Source organism: Ammospiza nelsoni, chromosome 10 (genome assembly GCF_027579445.1).
Source record: "Ammospiza nelsoni isolate bAmmNel1 chromosome 10, bAmmNel1.pri, whole genome shotgun sequence".
In the NCBI taxonomy this organism is placed as follows: domain Eukaryota; kingdom Metazoa; phylum Chordata; class Aves; order Passeriformes; family Passerellidae; genus Ammospiza; species Ammospiza nelsoni.
In genome coordinates this window covers 1,574,098-1,594,623 of record NC_080642.1, presented here as the reverse complement: position 1 = coordinate 1,594,623, position 20,526 = coordinate 1,574,098, and the positions used below count along the sequence as shown (strand labels likewise).

General features: G+C 44.3%; 1 protein-coding gene across 1 annotated transcript in view; it reads right to left on the bottom strand.

The window, feature by feature from the left end:
• Window positions 1-20,526, bottom strand: part of RSRC1 (arginine and serine rich coiled-coil 1) — a 99,100-nt gene that overhangs the window by 9,706 nt on the left and 68,868 nt on the right. Inside the window, exon 9 of the mRNA XM_059479459.1 lies at window positions 7,046-7,114. Within this exon, the coding sequence (XP_059335442.1) occupies window positions 7,046-7,114 (69 nt within the window). The remainder of the gene's footprint in view (window positions 1-7,045; window positions 7,115-20,526) is intronic.

Here is a 20,526-nt window from a genome sequence, read left to right as displayed (position 1 = left end):
TGGGCTGAGCAAATGGATCGGGAATTTTGTTCCATACACCCCTATTTATTTTCCCCATATACCTCTATTTGTTTTCCCCTACACTCCTGCCTGTTTTCCCCAAAACCCCCTGTTTATCTCCCCCATAACTCCCTATTTATTTTCCCCATACACCCCTGTTTATTTACCCATACACTCCTGTCTATTTCCCCCATAACCCCTGTTTATTTCCCCACACACTTGTTTATTTTCCCCACACACCTCTATTTATTTCCCCATACACCCCTCTTTATTTACCCATACACCCCTGTCTATTTTCCTCAAAACCCCATGTTTATTTCCCATACACCCCTCTTTATTTGCCCTTTAGAAGCAGCTTTTCAATACGAAGCCATAAATTTGTGTTCCCACTGACTGAAGTCCAATAAGCAATTCCATGATGGTTTTTACAACCCCATTCCCTTAAGTGACTTCTCCTTTAGCACAAATAAATGCCATGGGGATGACAGGGAAACACACAACATTAATGAGGTACAGAAATCAGATTTGTTTCTCATCTTGAAATTCGAAGACGATTTCAAGACTTTTAATTTGTAAAAATAAACCATAAATTTCCCTGTTAGGGAGATCATAAATTTCTGTTTCACTCGTAGAACTGTAAAACTTTAATGACACCAGCTGTGATTGCTAAAATAAAATCATTCAAATATCAGCTTCAAATATACTTTGATATTTTTAAAGATTCATGGAATGCTTTGGGTGGGAAGGAACCTAAAGATCATTTACTTCTCATCCCTGCCATGGCAGGGACACCTCCCACTGTCCCAGGTGCTCCAGCCCCAGTGTCCAGCCTGGCCTTGGGCACTGCCAGGGATGCAGGGGCAGCCCCAGCTGCTCTGGGAATCCCATCCCAGCCAGGAATCCCCAATTCCCAATGTCCCACCCATCCCTGCCCTCTGGCACTGGGAGCCATTCCCTGTGTGCTGTCCCTCCATCCCTGTCCCCAGTCCCTCTGCAGCTCTCCTGGAGCCCCTGCAGGCCCTGCCAGGGCTCTGAGCTCTCCTGGAGCTGCTCCTGTCCAGGTGAGCCCCCCCGGGTGTCCCAGCCTGGCTCCAGCCCTGCAGCAGCTCCAGGACATTGGGATCCCATTGGGATCCTCTCCAGGGAAAGCAGGGAAGCCAAAGAGGGAACTCTGGAATACAAAGGGCCAGGAGAGGATGGGCAGGCACAAAGCAGGGCAAAATGTAAGGAATTCATTTAGAAGTGATTATTAATTAGAGCAGCTTTAATAAAAAGCCAGGAATTGATTCCTCCAGCAGCCATTATCCTTGGGGGGGCATTGATCCCATTTCCAATTCCCTTTCCTCAGCTCTGGACACAGAGAGTGGCCAGGACCCCAAACTCCCCTCTTCCTTCCCATCTCTCATTTCCTCACGTGGCTGCTCTTCCTAACAAGCCACACTCTGCCACTGCACCAAAACTTGGCATTTTTTGTTTTCCCCTTGATTTGCTCCTGCCCCCTTTCAATTCCAACTCAGCAATCTGAAGATTAAACAGAGATAAAAGGAGATCACAGTGAGTGCCAGATGCTGGAACAGCCCCCTGGGAGCAGCAGCACAACACCAGGTGTTGGTGTCAGCCTAATGAAGTGACACTGGCACACCAGGGACACCCTGGGAGGGGCTCCAAACCTGCCATTATCGAGGAATATTGGAAATTCCAGCTTTGAGGAGGCAGGGAAAAATAATCCATGTCTTCATCTAAATGTATTATCTGTAGGAAATAATTTGGGGGTTAAACAGATTGAGTTTGGTCTTTGCCACCACAATGAACTTCAGGAAAATTTACTGAAGATAAATGAGGAGCTCAGGCAGTAACTGATGAACTTCAGGGCATCCCAATCCAGGGCTGAGTAAAGCACTTTAACTTATTACAGACTGACCTCACCCCAGCAAATCTTCTCCTGGCACGTCCAAGCTGTGGTTTAATATCCATTACACCCAGGAAAAGGCTTTTAACTCTCTCTGAAGGAAGTGGGAAGGGAAATCAGTGGGTTGGGGTGTCCTGGGCAGGGCTGGGGTTGGACACATCCCTGTGGGTCTCTTCCAGCTCAGGATATTTTGTGGTGGCCATGGATGAGATTCTTCATGTGAGAACTCCTGGCCAGCAGGTTAAAGATGAATAGGAAAAAGAATTAAAACTCTTAATTCAGGTTTATAGAGTTCATAATTTAGGGATTTTCTAAAAGTCAAGTCCTCCAGGCTTTTTGTACATTCTGACTTTGCTTCCATGACCTCTCTATCACTCAAAATCACAGAATCACAGAACCATGGACTGGTTTGGCTTAGAGGGACCTGAACACTTGAAGAATCTCCCTTTTGCTGAAGGGAAGTCATGCCAGCAGCACAGAGAGCTCAGTAAAAGGCAGGAATGCCCCTCAGGGATGGGGTTTATTCCCTGTGGAAGGGCCAGCTGTCTCCCAGCCACATTCCCACTCTCGTTTGCATCCCGCCCTCCCTCCCTGCCCACGTGGGCCTCATTTCCAGGCCTATTCAAAATGATATTTTCCAAGCATGTGCCACACGACTTGTTCATATAAATGGAACAAATTAAACTGTCTCCACAGATACCCCCTCACATTTGTAGCCCTGATTCCTCTCCCTCACACGTGGCCAAGACACCGAATTATCTCCCTGCAGAGGTTGACCTCAGGATATTGGATTCTGCCACGGAGCTCTCCGGGACTGAACCGACGGGAAGCACTTAATCACCCCTGCCTTTGCAGGGAAAAAAATCAACTTCCAATTTGCCCTGATGAAAAATCAATAAAGCAGTAATTGCCTGGCTTATCACGGCGTGGAGGGACAAATTGGGCAGCGGATCCCGGGGAACGGCGCGTGGACTTTTGGGATCACTAAGCCAGAAAAGGGAAAGGTCTCCGAGCCGTAATTAAATCTACTCCTGCTGATTTGCTGCCAAATTTATTTCCCTGGAGTTTATCAAAATGTTGCAGAGCTCACCAGCGGTGGGGGGGGCAGAAGGAATCAGCTCAGCAATGAGATGGCACATGCCAGGCACGGGAACGCAAAGCCTGGGGTAAGGGACCGGGAAATGGAAATCCTGGGATAAAGGGACTGGGAAATGGAAATCCTGGGATAAAGGGACCGGGAAATGGAAATCCTGGGATAAAGGGACTGGGAAATGGAAATCCTGGGATAAAGGGACTGGGAAATGGAAATTCTGGGGTAAAGGGACCGGGAAATGGAAATCCTGGGATAAAGGGACCGGGAAATGGAAATCCTGGGATAAAGGGACCAGGAAATGGAAATCCTGGGATAAAGGGACCGGGAAATGGAAATCCTGGGATAAAGGGACTGGGAAATGGAAATCCTGGGATAAAGGGACCGGGAAATGGAAATCCTGGGATAAAGGGACCGGGAAATGGAAATCCTGGGATAAAGGGACCGGGAAATGGAAATCCTGGGATAAAGGGACCGGGAAATGGAAATCCTGGGATAAAGGGACCAGGAAATGGAAATCCTGGGATAAAGGGACCGGGAAATGGAAATCCTGGGATAAAGGGACCAGGAAATGGAAATCCTGGGATAAAGGGACTGGGACATGGAAATCCTGGGATAAAGGGACTGGGAAATGGAAATCCTGGGATAAAGGGACTGGGAAATGGAAATCCTGGGATAAAGGGACCGGGAAATGGAAATCCTGGGATAAAGGGACCGGGAAATGGAAATCCTGGGATAAAGGGACTGGGAAATGGAAATCCTGGGATAAAGGGACCGGGAAATGGAAATCCTGGGATAAAGGGACCAGGAAATGGAAATCCTGGGATAAAGGGACCGGGAAATGGAAATCCTGGGAGAAAGGGACCGGGAAATGGAAATCCTGGGATAAAGGGACTGGGAAATGGAAATTCTGGGGTAAAGGGACCAGGAAATGGAAATCCTGGGATAAAGGGACCGGGAAATTCAAATCTTGGGATAAAGACACTGGGAAATGCAAATCTTGGGATAAAGGCACCAGGAAATGCAAATTCTGGGGTAAAGGCACCAGGAAATGCAAATCACAGGATAAAGGCACCAGGAAATGCAAATTCTGGGGTAAAGGCACCAGGAAATGCAAATCCTGAGTTAAAGGCACTAGGAAATGCAAATTCCAGGATAAGGGCACCAGGAAATGCAAATTCCAGGATAAAGGCACCAAGAAATGCGAATTCTGGGATAAAGGCACCAGGAAATGCAAATCCTGAGTTAAAAGCACTGGGAAATGCAAATTCCAGGATAAGGGCACCAGGAAATGCAAATCACAGAATAAAAAGGGACTGGGAAATGCAAATCACAGAATGAAGGCACTGGGATAAAGGCACCAGGAAATGCAAATTCTGGGATAAAGGCACTGGGATAGCACCTGCCCCATCCAGCACCACCCTCCCACCCATCCACCTATGGAATGACTGACTGCCAAAAATCCTAATTTTCTATTCTGCTGTGTTCCAGAACAACTTCTTTTCCTGGTTTTCTGATGCACCCTCAGCTCCTCCTCCCCACACGTTGCTCTGCCGTGGTGTATTTTAAACTCAATATTTAACAATATTATTATTTGTGGTAGATTAAGCAAAACGAGCCCAAAACCTCTCCCTAACATCATCCAACGTGTTCCAATTTTTCCTTTGCATTTTTTTTTTCCAATTTTCCTCTTGTCCATGTCACCTATTTGGAATTTGTCAGGAGTAAAACACAGCTGGGTGGCAAAATCCCCTCTGGATTTTGTCACTTCTCAGGCAGCCCCAAAGCAAGTAAACAAACACCTAAGTAGGAAAACCCAAGCACTGAAAACTGAAAATTCTCCTGGAAAAGTGGTGGGTTTTGCTAATAGACCTAATTTCATGCAGCAAATTAGCATAGCTCCAATGGAAGTGCAAATGTAATCAAACTGAAAAATTCAAATGAGGCGGGGGGAGCCTTTTCCTTTTTCTCTTTGCTTTTTAGTCACTTAAAAAAAAAAAAATCAGCATTTTGCTGTGTGTCCTTCACCAGGCTGGAGGGACTGTGGTAATTAAAACATTTAAACCAGCACAAGGCCCCAGCCTCTAATCTGGAGCTGGGGTCAGCTGTCTGTAGATTCTAATTTGTCCTCGATTTTTTATTCATGCTGGGGAAATGCTGCATATTGAACAGGAAACCAGCGGGAAGGGGCAGAGCTGGGCTTGGAGGTCAAATAATTTGATTTCTGAGCAGATTACACGGAACATCCAACGTCTAATCTCACACCTGATTTGGCAATAAAATGACAATAAAAGGAATGTTAAGACACCCTCGCTGTGGGGTGGGCAATAACCAGGTCTTATGAGTTGGGAGAGGATTGGTTTGTTTGTACAATTATTTTTATTGCAGCTCCTGAGTAAAGGAGTCACAGGCTGTCTACACAGGCTGGAATTTCCTTTTGGAGGGTTCTAGATAGAGAAATAAAATATGGAATACTAGAGAAATAAAAATTCTTTTAAAATAGTAATTTAGAATATTTTTTAAGATTTAATTTAATATAATTTTGCTTTATCTTATTTAATTTCAATGATTGGATGCAGCACTCAGTGCTCTGGTGGGGATCAGTCACAGTTTGGAATCAATGGTCTGGAAAGTTTTTCCAACCTCAGGGATCCCATGAGGGATCAAAGAGGGTTAAAAACCACCCAGAGATGATGTGTGAGGAAGGAGAAACTCAGAAAAAATGCAAAATGCTCTTTTTTCCAAGAAAAAGTTGCCTGCCACTAGAGCCTGGGACAGGGAAGGGAACACACTCAAAGCCCTGGATAAATGCCCTGTTTGAAAATCCATATGGGATACAAACCTACCTAAAACTGGAATTCTGAATCCATATGGGACATAAACTTAAAAAAAACCTGAGTTTCCCAGTGTGCAATTCCCCTGGATGTCTTGGAATGCTTCAATGCTTCATACACAGTTTAATAAAACTTTGTATTTTCTAGGCAGAATCTTCCATTCCTAACTGGGAGCCAATTCAGCAAATGGACAGATTTGAGTTATTCAGAGAAAACCTTTTCTTCATTTTCCAGCACTGTGACATCCTCACAACCCTTCAAAGCCACCCCAGGACAGTTTTCACGGCTTATGAATGAATTTTAGAGAAGTTTTCCTCCCCATTTCCCTGGAAATTCCATTGTTCCCAAGTCATGAATTCCCCTTTTCTCCTCCCTCTGCCTTTCCCCCCTGACCCTTCCCAATCCCTGCTGGCACAGCCTCTGCCAGCACATCTGCCATCACAATGGGATGGAAGCACAAACAAAAATAAATCCTGCATTGTTCCAAACCTTCCCTGCAAACTGGTGCTGGTGGGACCCAAGCAGCTCATCCCAAAATCCCTGTGCCCGTGGGACTCCTTCAGGTGGAAAGGCTCCCCTGGGCCACTGGTTCCAAAATCCAGGAATCACAATGGGGAGAGGGCACAGCCCCTTGGTTTGGTCCCTTTTCCAGCCAGATCTGGATTTTCCCCCTCCTGCCACGTCTGGGCCATCCCACTTTTCCACTTGAATTTCCTCCTTTGGTACCACAACAACCTTCTCCAAGCAGGATTAACTGGGAGCACCAATGAATTCCTCTCAGCATCCCACAGTCCGCGAGTAAAACAAACTAAAGATCAGAACATTTTGATTTTGAGTGAAATTCTCAGCAGCTGCCGTTTCAGAAATGGGGAATTTTCCTGAGCTCCCTCTTGGAATTAAATAATGGAATCCCAGAATGGTTTGGGTTGAAGGGACCTTAAAGCCCACCCAGAGCTCCAGTGAGGATTTGAGGCTCCTGGATTGTTTGGATTGGCTCCCTCATGATGTTGGATTTGTCTCTTCCCATCACTCCCCGACATTTCAGTCCCTGTGGTTCCATTATTCCACCTGCAAAGCAGCAGCTCAGGGCACCAAATTCCATCATCAGCCCAGGCAGGAAAATCACACAGCCCCACTGGAGTGTGGGCACTTAAATAATAATTTCTGACTCCTGGGCTTTAGTTTGTCATGAAATAAAAGAAAATTCCTCACCTTCTTCCTTTCTTCTCTTGGCTTCTTCTTCACTTCTCTCCTTGGCCTTCAATGCTTCGTCTGCTTTGGCTAAAAAGAAGAAAATGAGTGGAAATTAATTAAATTTATCCTATCAAATCATGGAATCATGGAATGGTTTGGGTTGGAAGGACCTTAAATCCCACCCAGAGCCACCCCTGCCATGGCAGGGACACCTCCCACTGTCCCAGGTGCCCCAAACCCAATGTCCAACCTGGCCTGGGACACTGCCAGGTGTCAACAACCTCTTGCCAAACAATATTTCCTGGGCTTTAAACCCAATTTCATGTTCCTTCCTGCAGGCCCCACAATGAAATCCACGTGCCTGACAGACCAGAACTTGCTTCTTCATTAAATTTATGTAAAGTCATCCCCACAGTCAAGGAATGGCATAAATGGGATTATGGATGGTAATATCAGGTCAATATTAGAGGCAATATTAATTCAATACAAATCCCCACATGCATTTTGCGGTAAGCAAAGCCCTTAAGAGACTTTTAGGAGGTTTTCTTTCTTTAAACCCCAATCTGCCCAGCCCAAACTGCACCAAACGTGGTGCACCCATGAAGGGGCAGATTTGCTGCCACTGTGAGTAATCTAACAGACCCATTTTGAGGCTAAAACAGAAACAAAATAATATTTCCAGGGCTGCAGACTCTGCTCAGAGCGGGAGCCAGCTCTTCCTCAGGACTTTATTAGGTAGTACACAATTTCCTCTTCACTCCAAATCACAGCAGCAGTACTTAATCCATGTTACAACAATCTTCTTTTAAAAGAATTTTTTCCCTCTAGAAACCTCTTCCCTTATTACTTAATTATCTACCAGTTGCTCAACTGCAGGGGTTTTCAAACACTTTCCTACAGATGTTAAAGAAGATTAAAAATATACAGCACAGTAACAAGGGACTATCAATATACTCTGTAAATTAATTAAATTTCTGTTCTAGCACATCATTTATTCCAAAGCATTAATGTCTCAAAGGAGCCATTCTCTTTTATTGCCATCTCACTGCCTGATGAGTGAACTAAGTGAGAATAAGTCTCTAATAACATTATACTTGATGAAATATTAAGTTTTCAAAAGTATCACCAGGCCAGAAAGAGAAGAACCAACAAGGACCAGGAATCCAGAATTTACACCAGGCCCTCTCAGGGAGGGAAATGACTATAAACTGTGCTCTGGATGGTAAGAGCTGAGTCAGATTTGCAAATATTTAATCCCAGCACCTCCTGAATTAAGCAAGAATTAATGAAAACCAAATTCAGCTCAGGAGGGGGTGAAGGGCTCGTTCCTTTTTGGAGCCACAGCTCCACCTTAAAATGCACAACCTGGCCAGGGTGTCACAAAGTGATCCCATCACTGCACTGACAGCTGCTCCCATCTCCACAGTTTTATACAGATTTAGACAACATTTAAAGCCGTGAAATATTAAAACTTTTTATGCCACTGAAGATCATTACAAGAATCTATTAAATCCCATAATAAAACCAAACCACGAGTAACTCTAAAGACTTTTACTTCATTTACACTTTATTCTCCTTGGTAAAAGGACAGGGATAATAGAAATTCCATTTAAATTCAATTTTGGTGATATGTGTAATTGTAGATATACCCCTTGAGTCATGTAAAATGCTCAGCTTATGTTTCTTTCAAATTATCCCGCTCCCATTCCCATTCTGCTCCTTACAACTGTCTTCAATATGTATTAGCAGAGCTCATTAGGCTGGAATTTAATAATGCAAACATCAGGTGGATTTCAAGACCCTCCATTATCAGCACAAGATGGATTGCTCATATAGCTCGTGGGCCAACTGGGCACAATTTAGATTCAATAAACTACCAGGCCTAAATTTGATTTATCTATTCCACTGAGCTACTTTGTTCTTCCTGCCCGATTTGTTGCTGCACAGGAACAATTCATTGGGTATCTCAGTGGCAAAAAGATATTAAAACACACAGCAAAAATGCTGCTGGTCAATGAATACATTTTTAGCTTGTCTTTGTTAACTTTAAATCGCTGATTTCCAGCCCTTGTAAGCCAAGTTAAAACTGCTGCCCAGGCAGAGCTCGGCCTTTCAAGTCCTGGTTAATTAGAGGGACAACGGGGCAATTTAGGAACTATCACGAGGACAATTCTCCACACAAAATCGCTCATTAACAACAATTTAACTTAGCCCGTAAATCTCCAGAGCAGCCCTGGAGCTCACAGGGCTCTGTCCACCGCGACCAACGCAGGCATTGAAACTCTGAGTTACTTCCAGGATTTAACATCAAAAGTTCTCCTCAAACATTTCCCATTTCTGTCATTTTTGCACTAAGTCCCAGAATGGGCCAGGCTGAGAGGATCATTCTGGAGAATATGGCACAGGATTGTGCCCACTCTTCTTCTTCTTTCTCCTTTTCTTCTCCTCTTCCTTCTCTTTGCCTTCTTCTCCTTCCTCTTCTCCTCTTTCTCCTTTCTCTTCTTCTCCTTTTCTTCTCCTCCTGCTTCTCTTCTTCCTCCCCTTTTCTTCTCCTTCCTCTTCTCCTCTTTCTCCTTTCTCTTCTTCTCCTTTTCTTCTCCTCCTGCTTCTCTTCTTCCTCCCCTTTTCTTCTCCTTCCTCCTCTCCTCTTTCTCCTTTTCTTCTTCTCCTTTTCTTCTCCTTCCTCTTCTTTTCTCCTTCTCTTTCTCTTCTCCTTCTTTTCTTCTCCTCCTCCTCCATGCTGTTGTTATTGTTATTATTATTATTATTTAGTGAATATATTGTTGTTCGCTGTCCAAAAGCAGATGGCACTGTTCACTGCCATCAAAAGCACTAAAAGAAATTCACTTTTCTCAAACCAAGCTGCAATCAAACAACATTAAAAGATCTTTACAACTCGAGGGTTGGATTTGATGGTCTGGGAGGGCTTTTCCAGCCTAAACAATTCCATGGAACCCCTGGAAGTGCCCAAGGTTGGGAAGCAGAGCTCCTCCCTGATGGATGGGTGATGCTTTAATCCCCACCAGCCTCACACTGTGCCAAGGTGAAATTATTCCAAGCAAAGCTGCTAATTAAGAGAAGCCAGGAAAACTGTGAATTACACCAAGGTAGAACAGGGCAGGGGATGTTTTGGGGCTGGAAAGGGCATTTTGGAGAGTGTGGCCATGGAGGAGCCCCTGCAGCAGAGCCCTCTCAGTGCACGGGAGCAGCAGGGAAGGTGCATGGAAAACACTCAGCCCCTCACTAAGGAGATTTCATTTTCCTGTCAAAATTAAAAAGAGAGGAGTGTCAGAACACCCACAACTGCAAACCACCAGAGGTCTGGAAAAATAAATTAATTCAACATAATTGTGGACTTTCCAACTGCTCAGAGTTGAAAATACAAGATGTGTCTGAGGAAAAGAAAGCCGAGAAACTGTAAAAACACATGGACATCTCATTTAAAATGCAGCCAACCATCCACGGTGCTCATCAGAAAGACTTCACCTTTTTTTTTTAAACACAAACATTTTTGCACTTATAAAATATTCAGTCAGCTCACATATAAAAATACAAGTGGAATCCATTATTAATTTACAAGGCTCTGTTTAATTTACATGCTATTTTTCTCTGGTATATTAAATTTATCAAGGCTTGTGGAAATCCTCTCCGCTGAATATTCATGGGCTGACGTGTAAAATTATCTGTTATCCATCTGACAGATTCCAGCACAAACTCCAAACAACCACTTGCTCAGAGCATTGCTCTGACAGCAGCACAGGAGCAGCACCCAGGAATTCTGGGTTCCAGAGGAAAAGTGACACCACCACACACACTCTTACCACCCCAGATTTAAGTTTTCTGTATTTCTGCCTTTACTAACATTTCACCCAACATTTAAACACCACCAACACACTTGGATGCCTTAGAAGGTTTTTCCAGCCTAAATGAGGGTATGATTCTATTAATCCATGACCCCATAGCTCCACGGGGCTCTGTGATTCCATAAATCCATGTTTTGGGGGCTCACTTGCCCAGTCCATCGTCTCCCTGCCCTCCCTGATTACACCTGGAACACCCAATTCCCAAAGATGGGAAGTTCTGCCCTTGCTGCCCTGTAATTTAATTACACCAGACCCTAATTATGGATATTGGAGCCCTGAGGGTGAGGGAGGAGCTCGCTGCCCCTCCCCTGCTCTGCCAGTCACACTTAGAAACTCCCCAGAAACCCAAATCTGGTTATTTTAAACTTCTCTGAGCTCTCAGGGGAACACTGCCAGTGTTTGGAAGGGACATGTTATCCCACTGAAGGAATGCTATTCCTCACCTCTTCAGCACCAGTTCCCTTCCCTTTGTCATTTCAGAAAATATTCCTTATTTTGGGATAAATGTCCTGTTATGGCACAGTTAATGAGCACCTGGCTCGCGGCCACGAGGGTTTTCCCAAATAGGAAATGGATTTTTGGTAGAAGATAAATTCAGTCATGTGCAACCCAACTGAAAAAACACAGGCAAAACCCAAACACTGTCTCGTTCCAAAGGATAACTGAGATATTTGTAGTTATTTGGTATTTGTTCATATTGAGTATAACCAAGATAATAATCAAGATAAACCCTTTCTCACCAAGCAGGCAATTTTCCCCCTGTTTCTTTCACTGTTACCATTTTCAGGAAGCAGTTTGCGGCTCACCTGCTGGCTGGGAACAGCACAGGGCTGGGAGAGAGCCCAGCAGCAAAGAGAGAATATCCAAAAACCCGCTGAACAGTGCAGAGGGGTGAGACATGGAACCAGCTCTGTGCAGAGAGGGAGGCTCAAGGGGTGAGACATGAGACCAACCTTGTGCAGAGAGGGAGGCTCAAGGGGTGAGACATGGAACCAGCTCTGTGCAGAGAGGGAGGCTCAAGGGGTGAGACATGAGACCAACCTTGTGCAGAGAGGGAGGCAGGCTCATCCCGGGAATATCAAGGTGCAGGGCAGGGATCTGGGAGGGCCACGGGGTGCTGGGCAGGGAAGGAAGAACCGAGAGCTGAAATCCAGCTCTGCTGAGCGGGGCCCAGCTCCCCAAAGGCCTCCCCGATCCCGGTGACTGCCTCCTGTATTAAGACTGCCTTTCTCATCACTTAATGCTTATTTTCATCACTTTGCTTAAAATATTGATAATCAATTAGGGCTACGTCTGTTTTGCCACAGAATCTGTGTCACAGTCTATCAGGCTGTCAGGGCCAATTCAATCCTCATTCAAAGTTAATTTTTTCTCCATAAATCCGCCTTTGGAGGAGTCATTAGGCGCAGAACATAGCCCGAGGTGCAATCACCTATTCTCTTTCATTAGAGGCAGGCAGGGAAGGTGAGGGAGATTATTAGAACTTTGGAATGATCACAAAGCAGCGTGCTGCCTGTCAGATCCCCCCAACATTTCATTCATCTCGCCCGCTCGCTGCCAACGCTTCTAAATGGACATTATTCATGAACATCTGTGACACGCTGAATATTCCAGGCTGGCAGGGATGAAAAAGCCATGCCCCCCCTTTGGCTGGGAAATTAATTCTGTGGTCAGAACAATTAGCAATATAACAAACTTGCTCCGTGGTGTTATTTTTAGGCTTTCTGAGATATTCTCCTTAGAAAGGTGGGTTTTTGGTTTTTAAGCATAAATGTGGCCACACCAAATGGTCAAACACTGGATTTTATGATACTGGAATGATGAAAAAGCTGTGCCCCCCTCTGACTGAGAAATTCATTCCATGGTCAGAACAATTAGGAATACAAAAAACTTGGTTTGTGTTGTTATTTTTAGTCCTTCCAAGATATTCCACTTTTAAAAGTGTTATTTCAGAGCTGGATTTGTTTTGAGTCCACTCTAGAGGGTCAAACACTGTATTTTAAGGTATTGCTGAACAATGTGCATTTCCTTTGCTATGGAAATAGATTGTTGGTTGGTTTTTTTTACAAGCAATTACCAAACCAGCAGCTTTGCAATCTGATTTGTTGATACCTTTCTAAAACACAGCCAAATGAGATCCCCACGTTGAATTTGAAATCGCTGCCATCTGAAATTCCAGCCCACCTCACTCCTGGTCGGAAAGCAGAGTGGGAAACAGATTTCCACAATCAACTCTCTTTATTCCTATTTCCTTCCAAGGAACACGTGATGGCCATCCAGGCATTTTTGAGGTAGGAATGGCAGAAATGCTGGTGCAGGAGACAATCAGCCACAAAAATAAATAGACCACCACATTTTCCATGCATATTCCCTTCCTACATGCAGGGGGTTAAGATGTAGCTACTTGGGGAAAAAGTCATTTCTATCTAATGAAATCACATCAGGTAGTTCCTTGAATCTCATTACAAAATTCAAAAGAATAGTCATTTACATTTTTGTCCCTGATATTACCAGGAAAACAGTGTTCTCATCACCCAACTTCCCACAGCCCCCACCATCCTCCTCCCCAAATATCCTCCTTTTCCAGAATTAAGGGCCAGATCCTCAGTGAGTTCAAGCTGGCACAATTCCACTGGCTTGAGCTGAGCCAAGCCCATTTACTCCAGCTGAGGATCTGGCACTCCCTATTTATAATAATAATCCTAAAGAAGACTTAATCAGCAGCTCTTGGCTAGGTACATCCATCCATTATTTAGTGCATCCCTAATTTCTTTCTCTCTTTCTCCCACAGTTTCCCCCCCAAACACACGTTGGAGGAAAAATCCAACCTTAAACAGGGTTTAACACTCAGGATTAATTGGCTTCTGACTGATTGCAGGGGCTGCTGTTAAATATTGCAAGGGTTTGTGTCCATCCCAGAAAAGGCTGTACATTGTCCACCTGGACATCTCCTAGCCAAGCAATGGTCCAGCTGGGATCTGCTGCCCCAGGGGAACTGCAGAACTGGATGTGGAACTGTCCCCTCCTGCTCAGCCCTGGGGAGGACACCAGTGCTCAGAACAGCTCAGGGATCCCAAGGGAAGTGCTCAAATGCACCTGCCAGGGCAGTTTCTTTAAGGGGAGAAGGGGAATCATGGAATCAGGAGATGGTTAAGGCTGGAAAAGCTTTCTAAGATCATCGAGTCCTGCTGTTGATCCAGCACTGCCAGATCCAGCACTAACCCTGTCCCCAGGTGCCACATCCACACCTTTCCTGAACACTTCCAGGGGTGGAGGCTCCACCACTTCCCTGGGCAGCTCATTCCAAAGCCAGACCTTTTCCACCTCCTCCAAGAAGAAATTGTTCCTTAAACCTAATCCAGACTTCCCCCAGTGCAACTTGAGGCCATTTTCTCCAGCTGATGAGAAGGGAAAAGCTTCCTCTTCCTCAAGGAACGAAGAGCTGGAGAATGTAAAAGGATGGCCTGGAGTTAAACCTGCCCCTAAACTACTGAGACAAAAGAAGCAGCAACATTTAGGAGCAAAAAAAAATAAATGTCTTATATAAAAGTTGATGGAGTAAAGAATGCTGTTATTGCTATATCCTTCAGGAATAATCCCCAGCTTAACCAGAAAACCAAGAGGCCATCCCTATGAAAATCTCCAATTTGATTCAATTTATCTAAATTGTCCTTCAGGCAGTATTTGCCCCAGAGCTCTTTCCCCCTGGCCCACCCTGGGTGGAGAAGGGAGAGGATAATGGACAGGGCTGCCATGGAGCTGGTGAGCAGGTGAGAGGAGGAAGCCAGGCTGGAAGGGCTTGGAGCCACCTGGGCTGGTGGGAGGTGTCCCTGCCCAGGCCCTGCAGTCCCCATGGAAATGCTGTCAGAGCCATCACACAGACTCTGAAGGACAAATCCAGGCTGCTTTTTTCCTTCTCAGTGGCTTCAGTGCTCCCTTTCCTGTGAGGATCTCAGCCCAAACCATGACCCTGTTGTAAGCAGAGCTCAACCAAGCCCTGCAGCTCCACAGACTGTGTCCCACATCCCACACCCCAAAAAACACACATTTCTCATGGGATCTGCCAGCCACCAGCTCCACCACCCATGAGAAATCACCCTGATCTTGTACTACCCACCTACCTCCACGTGAAAACCTACCAGCTCCTCCATTTAATTCCACAAAGAAATCATTTTAATTCAAAAAACACTTCCTTGCTTAAAATATAACCACAAAGACAAATTACTTAAATGATTTCTGGGGGAAAAAAATGGTACTGTGCCTCAAATACAATTGTCATTACAGGCTGTAGATTGGCAATGACAGTCAGCTTTTCTTTCTGGGGTAAGGGCAGAATTCAGCCTGACAGCTTGTCAGCAAACTTGAAAAATTCACTCCCAAAACTTCGATTCCAAAGGAGCCCTTCTTTCATCTGCCAATTTCCCCACGTCAGGAATGGCCACGGTAAGTGAAAACCAAGCAGATGACAAGTCCTGTGGCTGTGGGGAGGAAGCAATAAAGCACAGAGCGCACACAGCTGAGTGCAGAGCAGCTCTGAGAGGAGCCAAAGCGGCCCCAGCACCTCGGAGGGCTCCGGGAATTTCCAGCTCCTGCTTTCCAACCCGGGAAAATCATCAGGAGTGGAAACGTAAGGAATAAAGCTGTGTCAGTGGAGCATACTTAATCAAGAATGGAGCACAATTAATATTCAAATTGTGCTGCAAGGAAGCATTTTTGAGGATTTTTTGAAGAAAGAAGGAAATTTGTGCACCCTATGTATGATCATTTCCCACTTTGACCATGATGTTAATGAAAAACCTTCATGAGGCAACAAAACAAAAAATATCAAAAAGCACTTTTTGAAGTTTTTTTTAAAACCCTGTAAGCGCATAAACACAGAGACAGTGTTAAAGAAAAAGAATATTAGCAGCGAGGAGTGTTAACTCATAGAGATACTGAACAGGGCACTGGAAAAATCAGGAGAGGACGAGGTGGAAAACTCAGAGCTGGAAAATTCGGGGTGGGGGCGCAGCAAAGTGCCAGGATTCACCGAGCTGGAGCTGTGGAATCAGGGGCCAGGCAGGGACAGGAACCTGACATCTGGCACCAAAAGGGGGAGCGTGTGTCAAGGGAAGATCGGTGGGGAGGACTCGCAGCGATGCCAGCACTCACTCGACGGCAGCCTCGGGAACATCCCGGCGGAGAAGGGAAGGGAAACTCCACGTCCCCAGCCTGCACCCTCAACTCCTATAACCATTCACTGTACTCGGCCTCATTAAATACTCCCCCAGGATAAAAGAGGTAAATATATTGCTTAAATATTCAGCGGCTGGCTGTAAAGTTTCATTGCAGATTAAGTGATGAAGATGAAGAAATGCTGCTGAAAACAAACAATTTATCTTCACTCGGTGCAGCGGAGCACTCCTGGAACCCCGCCAGAGGCTCTGTGGGTTGGAATTCAATAACTGCATTAAAAGAAAACTACACCCCTACTACACACCAGGCTGAGCATCCCTGAGTAAACAGTTTGCTCCAGCGGCGCTTAAATAATTCAGGAAGGAATTTGGGGTAGCAAACATTTTTTTCTGAAGTGCTGTGTGGCTTAATGTATTTCAAATAAACGCTTGTTTTTAAAAGTTCGAGTAGAGCCCATTAGAGCAAGTGGGAAAACAGACAAATCCAAGGCAGAAAACCACCAAAGCAGTGATTTCCAGGAGAGCAGTGAAGGAAGATTTGTCATCAGGGAGGAAGTCGCCGCCAAGGGCACGGAGCTGATAATATACACATGCATTCCCACTGCTCATCTGCAGCCTTGAGAGATTCCAACTGGCTCTCATAAGTCTGGACAGCATCATTTTCCCTCAGACACACGTGCATCCATATATTTGTATAAAGCTGTAGCAACGTAATAAATAAGCAGCCTTATTCAACACCAGAACTTCCATAAACTTTCTCCAATTAGGTTTCATTTCCAGCCGGCTTTAACTTTGGATGGGAGAGCTCTGCCAGGTACTTTTGGAGGGTCTTTCTCTCATTCTTAGAGAACAGAAATAATCTGAAATATTAAAATGTCATTGGGTGCTTAAGGGTTTTAACCATGAGGAAAGGGAATGCACATCCCTGTGTGGGGCTGGCACCACTGAGGCCCCCATCCTTCATCCATCAGCAGGAACCTGCCTCTGAACTTGCCATGCACCCACAGGATGTCTGGGCACTCTTTATATGGAATTTGTGCTTTTTAATGAAGATCATTGTGTTAATCACACTTTTAATTGCACTGCTCAGTCGTCCAAGCATAGAACATGGAATGGTTTGGGTTGGGAGGGACCTTAAATCCCACCCAGTGCCACCCCAGCCATGGCAGGGACACCTTTTACTGTCCCAGGCTGCTCCAAGCCCTGTCCAGCCTGGCCTGGGACACTTCCAGAGATGAGGTGTCCATCAGAAGGTGACAAAAGGTTAAACTGGGTGGTCTCCAAGGTTCCATCCAACCCAAACCATTTGGGGATTCTATAAAAAAATTCTTAAAGAAAAATCACCCCTTTTTTCAGATAACTTCCATCATAACATTTTTGGAAAATGTTATAATATTATGTATAACATTATAATATTATAATAAAATGTCATAATATTAAAATATTATTTTTACAATTTGTACAAATATTGCAAGCGGGTTAATAACTATCTCCAAAAACCCCACTGAACTGCTTTAATCTCTATATTCTGCCAATACTGGATATCCACTCCTCTGAAGAGCCCCCAGCCAATGCAAGGCCCTTTGCAATAAACCATGAATTCAATGACCTGGCTTCAGAGATCTCTCCTCTCCGTCCATCCCAACTGTCCCATCCCCTGTCACTTCTACAGATTAGGATTAGGGTTAGGATATTCCTTACACCACCAACTGGAATTTTTTTAGTATTTAATAGTTATTATTTCATATTTTTGTATTTTCCTTTGTTACAATAACATTCACTACTTTCTTACCAGCCAAATCAATTAAAAAAATATCACGAACACACACATCCATTATTTTCACTGAGACTAACAAAAACATTAAGTAAGTTGAAATTAATGATGAAGCTGAGCTTTGATTTTAAACTTAATTTACTAAAAATAAACTAATAGAATCATTAAGGTTGGAAAAGACCTTCAAGGCCATCCAGTCCAACTTTCAAGAATTATTTATATTGTTCAAAGTTTACTTTGCATAGCAGGTGACCGAATAATTTAAATATGAATAATTGCAAATAGAATGTACTGTCAAACAACATTTCATGTTCACGAGAAAGAAAAACGAGATGCTATTCCCAAAATTACAATACAAATGACAAGTATTTCAAATTTTGGATTTTTTCCCCTTAGTTTACAGTGCAACAGGGCTGTTCCTTATTACCAGGCCCAATTCCACATGGATCAAACCATAAAGGACTTTCTAATCCCCCAGCTTTGTCCTTTAAAACTCATTTAGCCCTATCGCAGGCTGTGGCAGGAGTGGGCAGCACTAATGGGCCCCAGCTCCCCCCATTCATCCCCAATTCCCCCAGGTGCTCTCCCTGCTCGTGCCCAAATGGCACCAACCTGTTGTGCAGCACATCCCTGAAAAGCCCAGCCTGGAGCATCCCCAGGGATGGAAACCCTGCAACCACTCCAAGCTGTTCCTCTGGCTCTGTGCAAAAGCCCTGCCCGGCCAAAGAGGAAGGCAAATAAAGCTGATTTTAAGGCAGAAAAAGTCAAAGTGGGGCCCTTCAAAGGAACCCCTCAAGTGCCAAATACATCAGGTGCTGCTGCACATGTTTGCTGCCTAAAATTTGGGGAAAAATTGGGAAATGCCAAGTGCTGTGATGTTCTAAGGGAACTTGTGTTGAAACACACTGATATTGGTAACAAAACCTGAAACTTTCAATAAAAACCACCTTACAGCTCTGCACAGCTCTGGCTCTAGCCCCTTGACATTTGTTCAGTATTTGGTGTTTCTGAGTGAACCCCCTGGTTTTATCCCCACGCTCGCACAGGGAAGGAGCGGGGCTGCTCTGCTATTCCTGCAGCCACAGCCCTGATCCCGAGGGATGGGATGGCACAAACCCCACCCAGCACACCCTGGGATGCTCAAAGCAATCAAATCCATGGCATTTGTCCCCCTGGGCAGCAGCAGAGCCCAGGGAGGGAAGGGCACATCCAAAATCTGCTCCTGAGGAAACACCCGAGCTCGGGATCCAGCCCACACAACTCCAAGGCTCTTCCATTTCCTTCCTCCACGCTCCCAAGTTTAATAAACAACAAACCCATCATTTTTTAACACTTTAACCAGCGAGAGCAGTGATTCATAACTCTGTCATAATTAAAATTTTATGGCAAATACACACAGCCATCAGTCATCCGGGCAGCAACGTCCGAAAAAAGTGGGATTTCAATTTATAAGCCCGTGCAGGATTGTATGAGTTACACTGTATAAAAGCACATTTCTAGGGAGTTATTGAACTGGGGAAAGCAAAAGTTGGTTGGGTTTATTTTTTTAAAATCAAATACAGAGGAGGTTATGAATTTGTTGGCGCAGTGGCTCCGTACAGTGACTGATGGTTAAAAAAGGGAAGGAAATATTATCCTGTGTCTTCTTCCAGAGCTGCACTAACCACGTTTGGTGCTGTCCCTGGTGCTCCCTAATGCCACAAACACAGATTTCCTGAAATTATTAAAAACTCCCCAAAAAAAAAGAGAGAAAAATCCACACTGATGCCAGGGGATAAAAGGGGCAAATCAGTGAAATTGGTAAATTGTGAGATACACACGTACAGAAACATTTTAATGTTTCTGTAAACATTTTAATTCATTCAATTTCAATTAATTTTATCCCAGCAACAACATGGAATTCTCCAAATAAATGAAAATAATGAATTAGTCGTCTGGCACAGACAGACATTCAGGGATTTCCAAAATTTTATATTTGGCTCTCCAAGATCCATCCTGGAACCAGTCATAAAATGAAGTATTCTTTAAAGCATGGATCAGGATGATTTTAATTATTTAATATACAGCTGGTTTTAGGATATAGTAGAGAATAAAGAAATGTTTGCAGATCAGTTTCACAAGCTGCTTTTTTGCTTAGAAATACCAGAAACCCAAAAACTTTCAGTAGCTGTTTCTCATCCCTGTCCTTAAAAGGACTTTTTCCTAAATCTCATAAATATTCCACATCACCTGGGAAATCCCTTCTGCTGGCACACACCCAGCTGTTAAAGCAGTTGTGCTCCACGGCTTTACAAGAAATTTCTATTTTTAAGACACAATGACATCCCCATTCCACCCCAAGGCCAGATGATAGGAATTCTCTGTAAAAATATTTAGGGATTCCCAACACTCTTTGCTGCTACAACATTGTCAGTATTTGAGATTTTTATCCACTTTTAAGATGAGAAAAATACTGTGGGACAGGCAGGGAAAAGTTGGATTAAGTTTTCTAGTGAAAATGGTAAATGTGGCAATGCTGGGTATTTTCCAACCTTAATGATTCCATGATTTAATTTCTACTTGGACAAAGAATCAGTTTGTATTTTCACACATTCAAAAAATAAAATAAAATAAATAAAAAGGGAAGAAAAGAAGCTAAGCATGAGATTTGGAGCTTCCACAAACTGTTATCTCAGGTCTCCCCAGTCC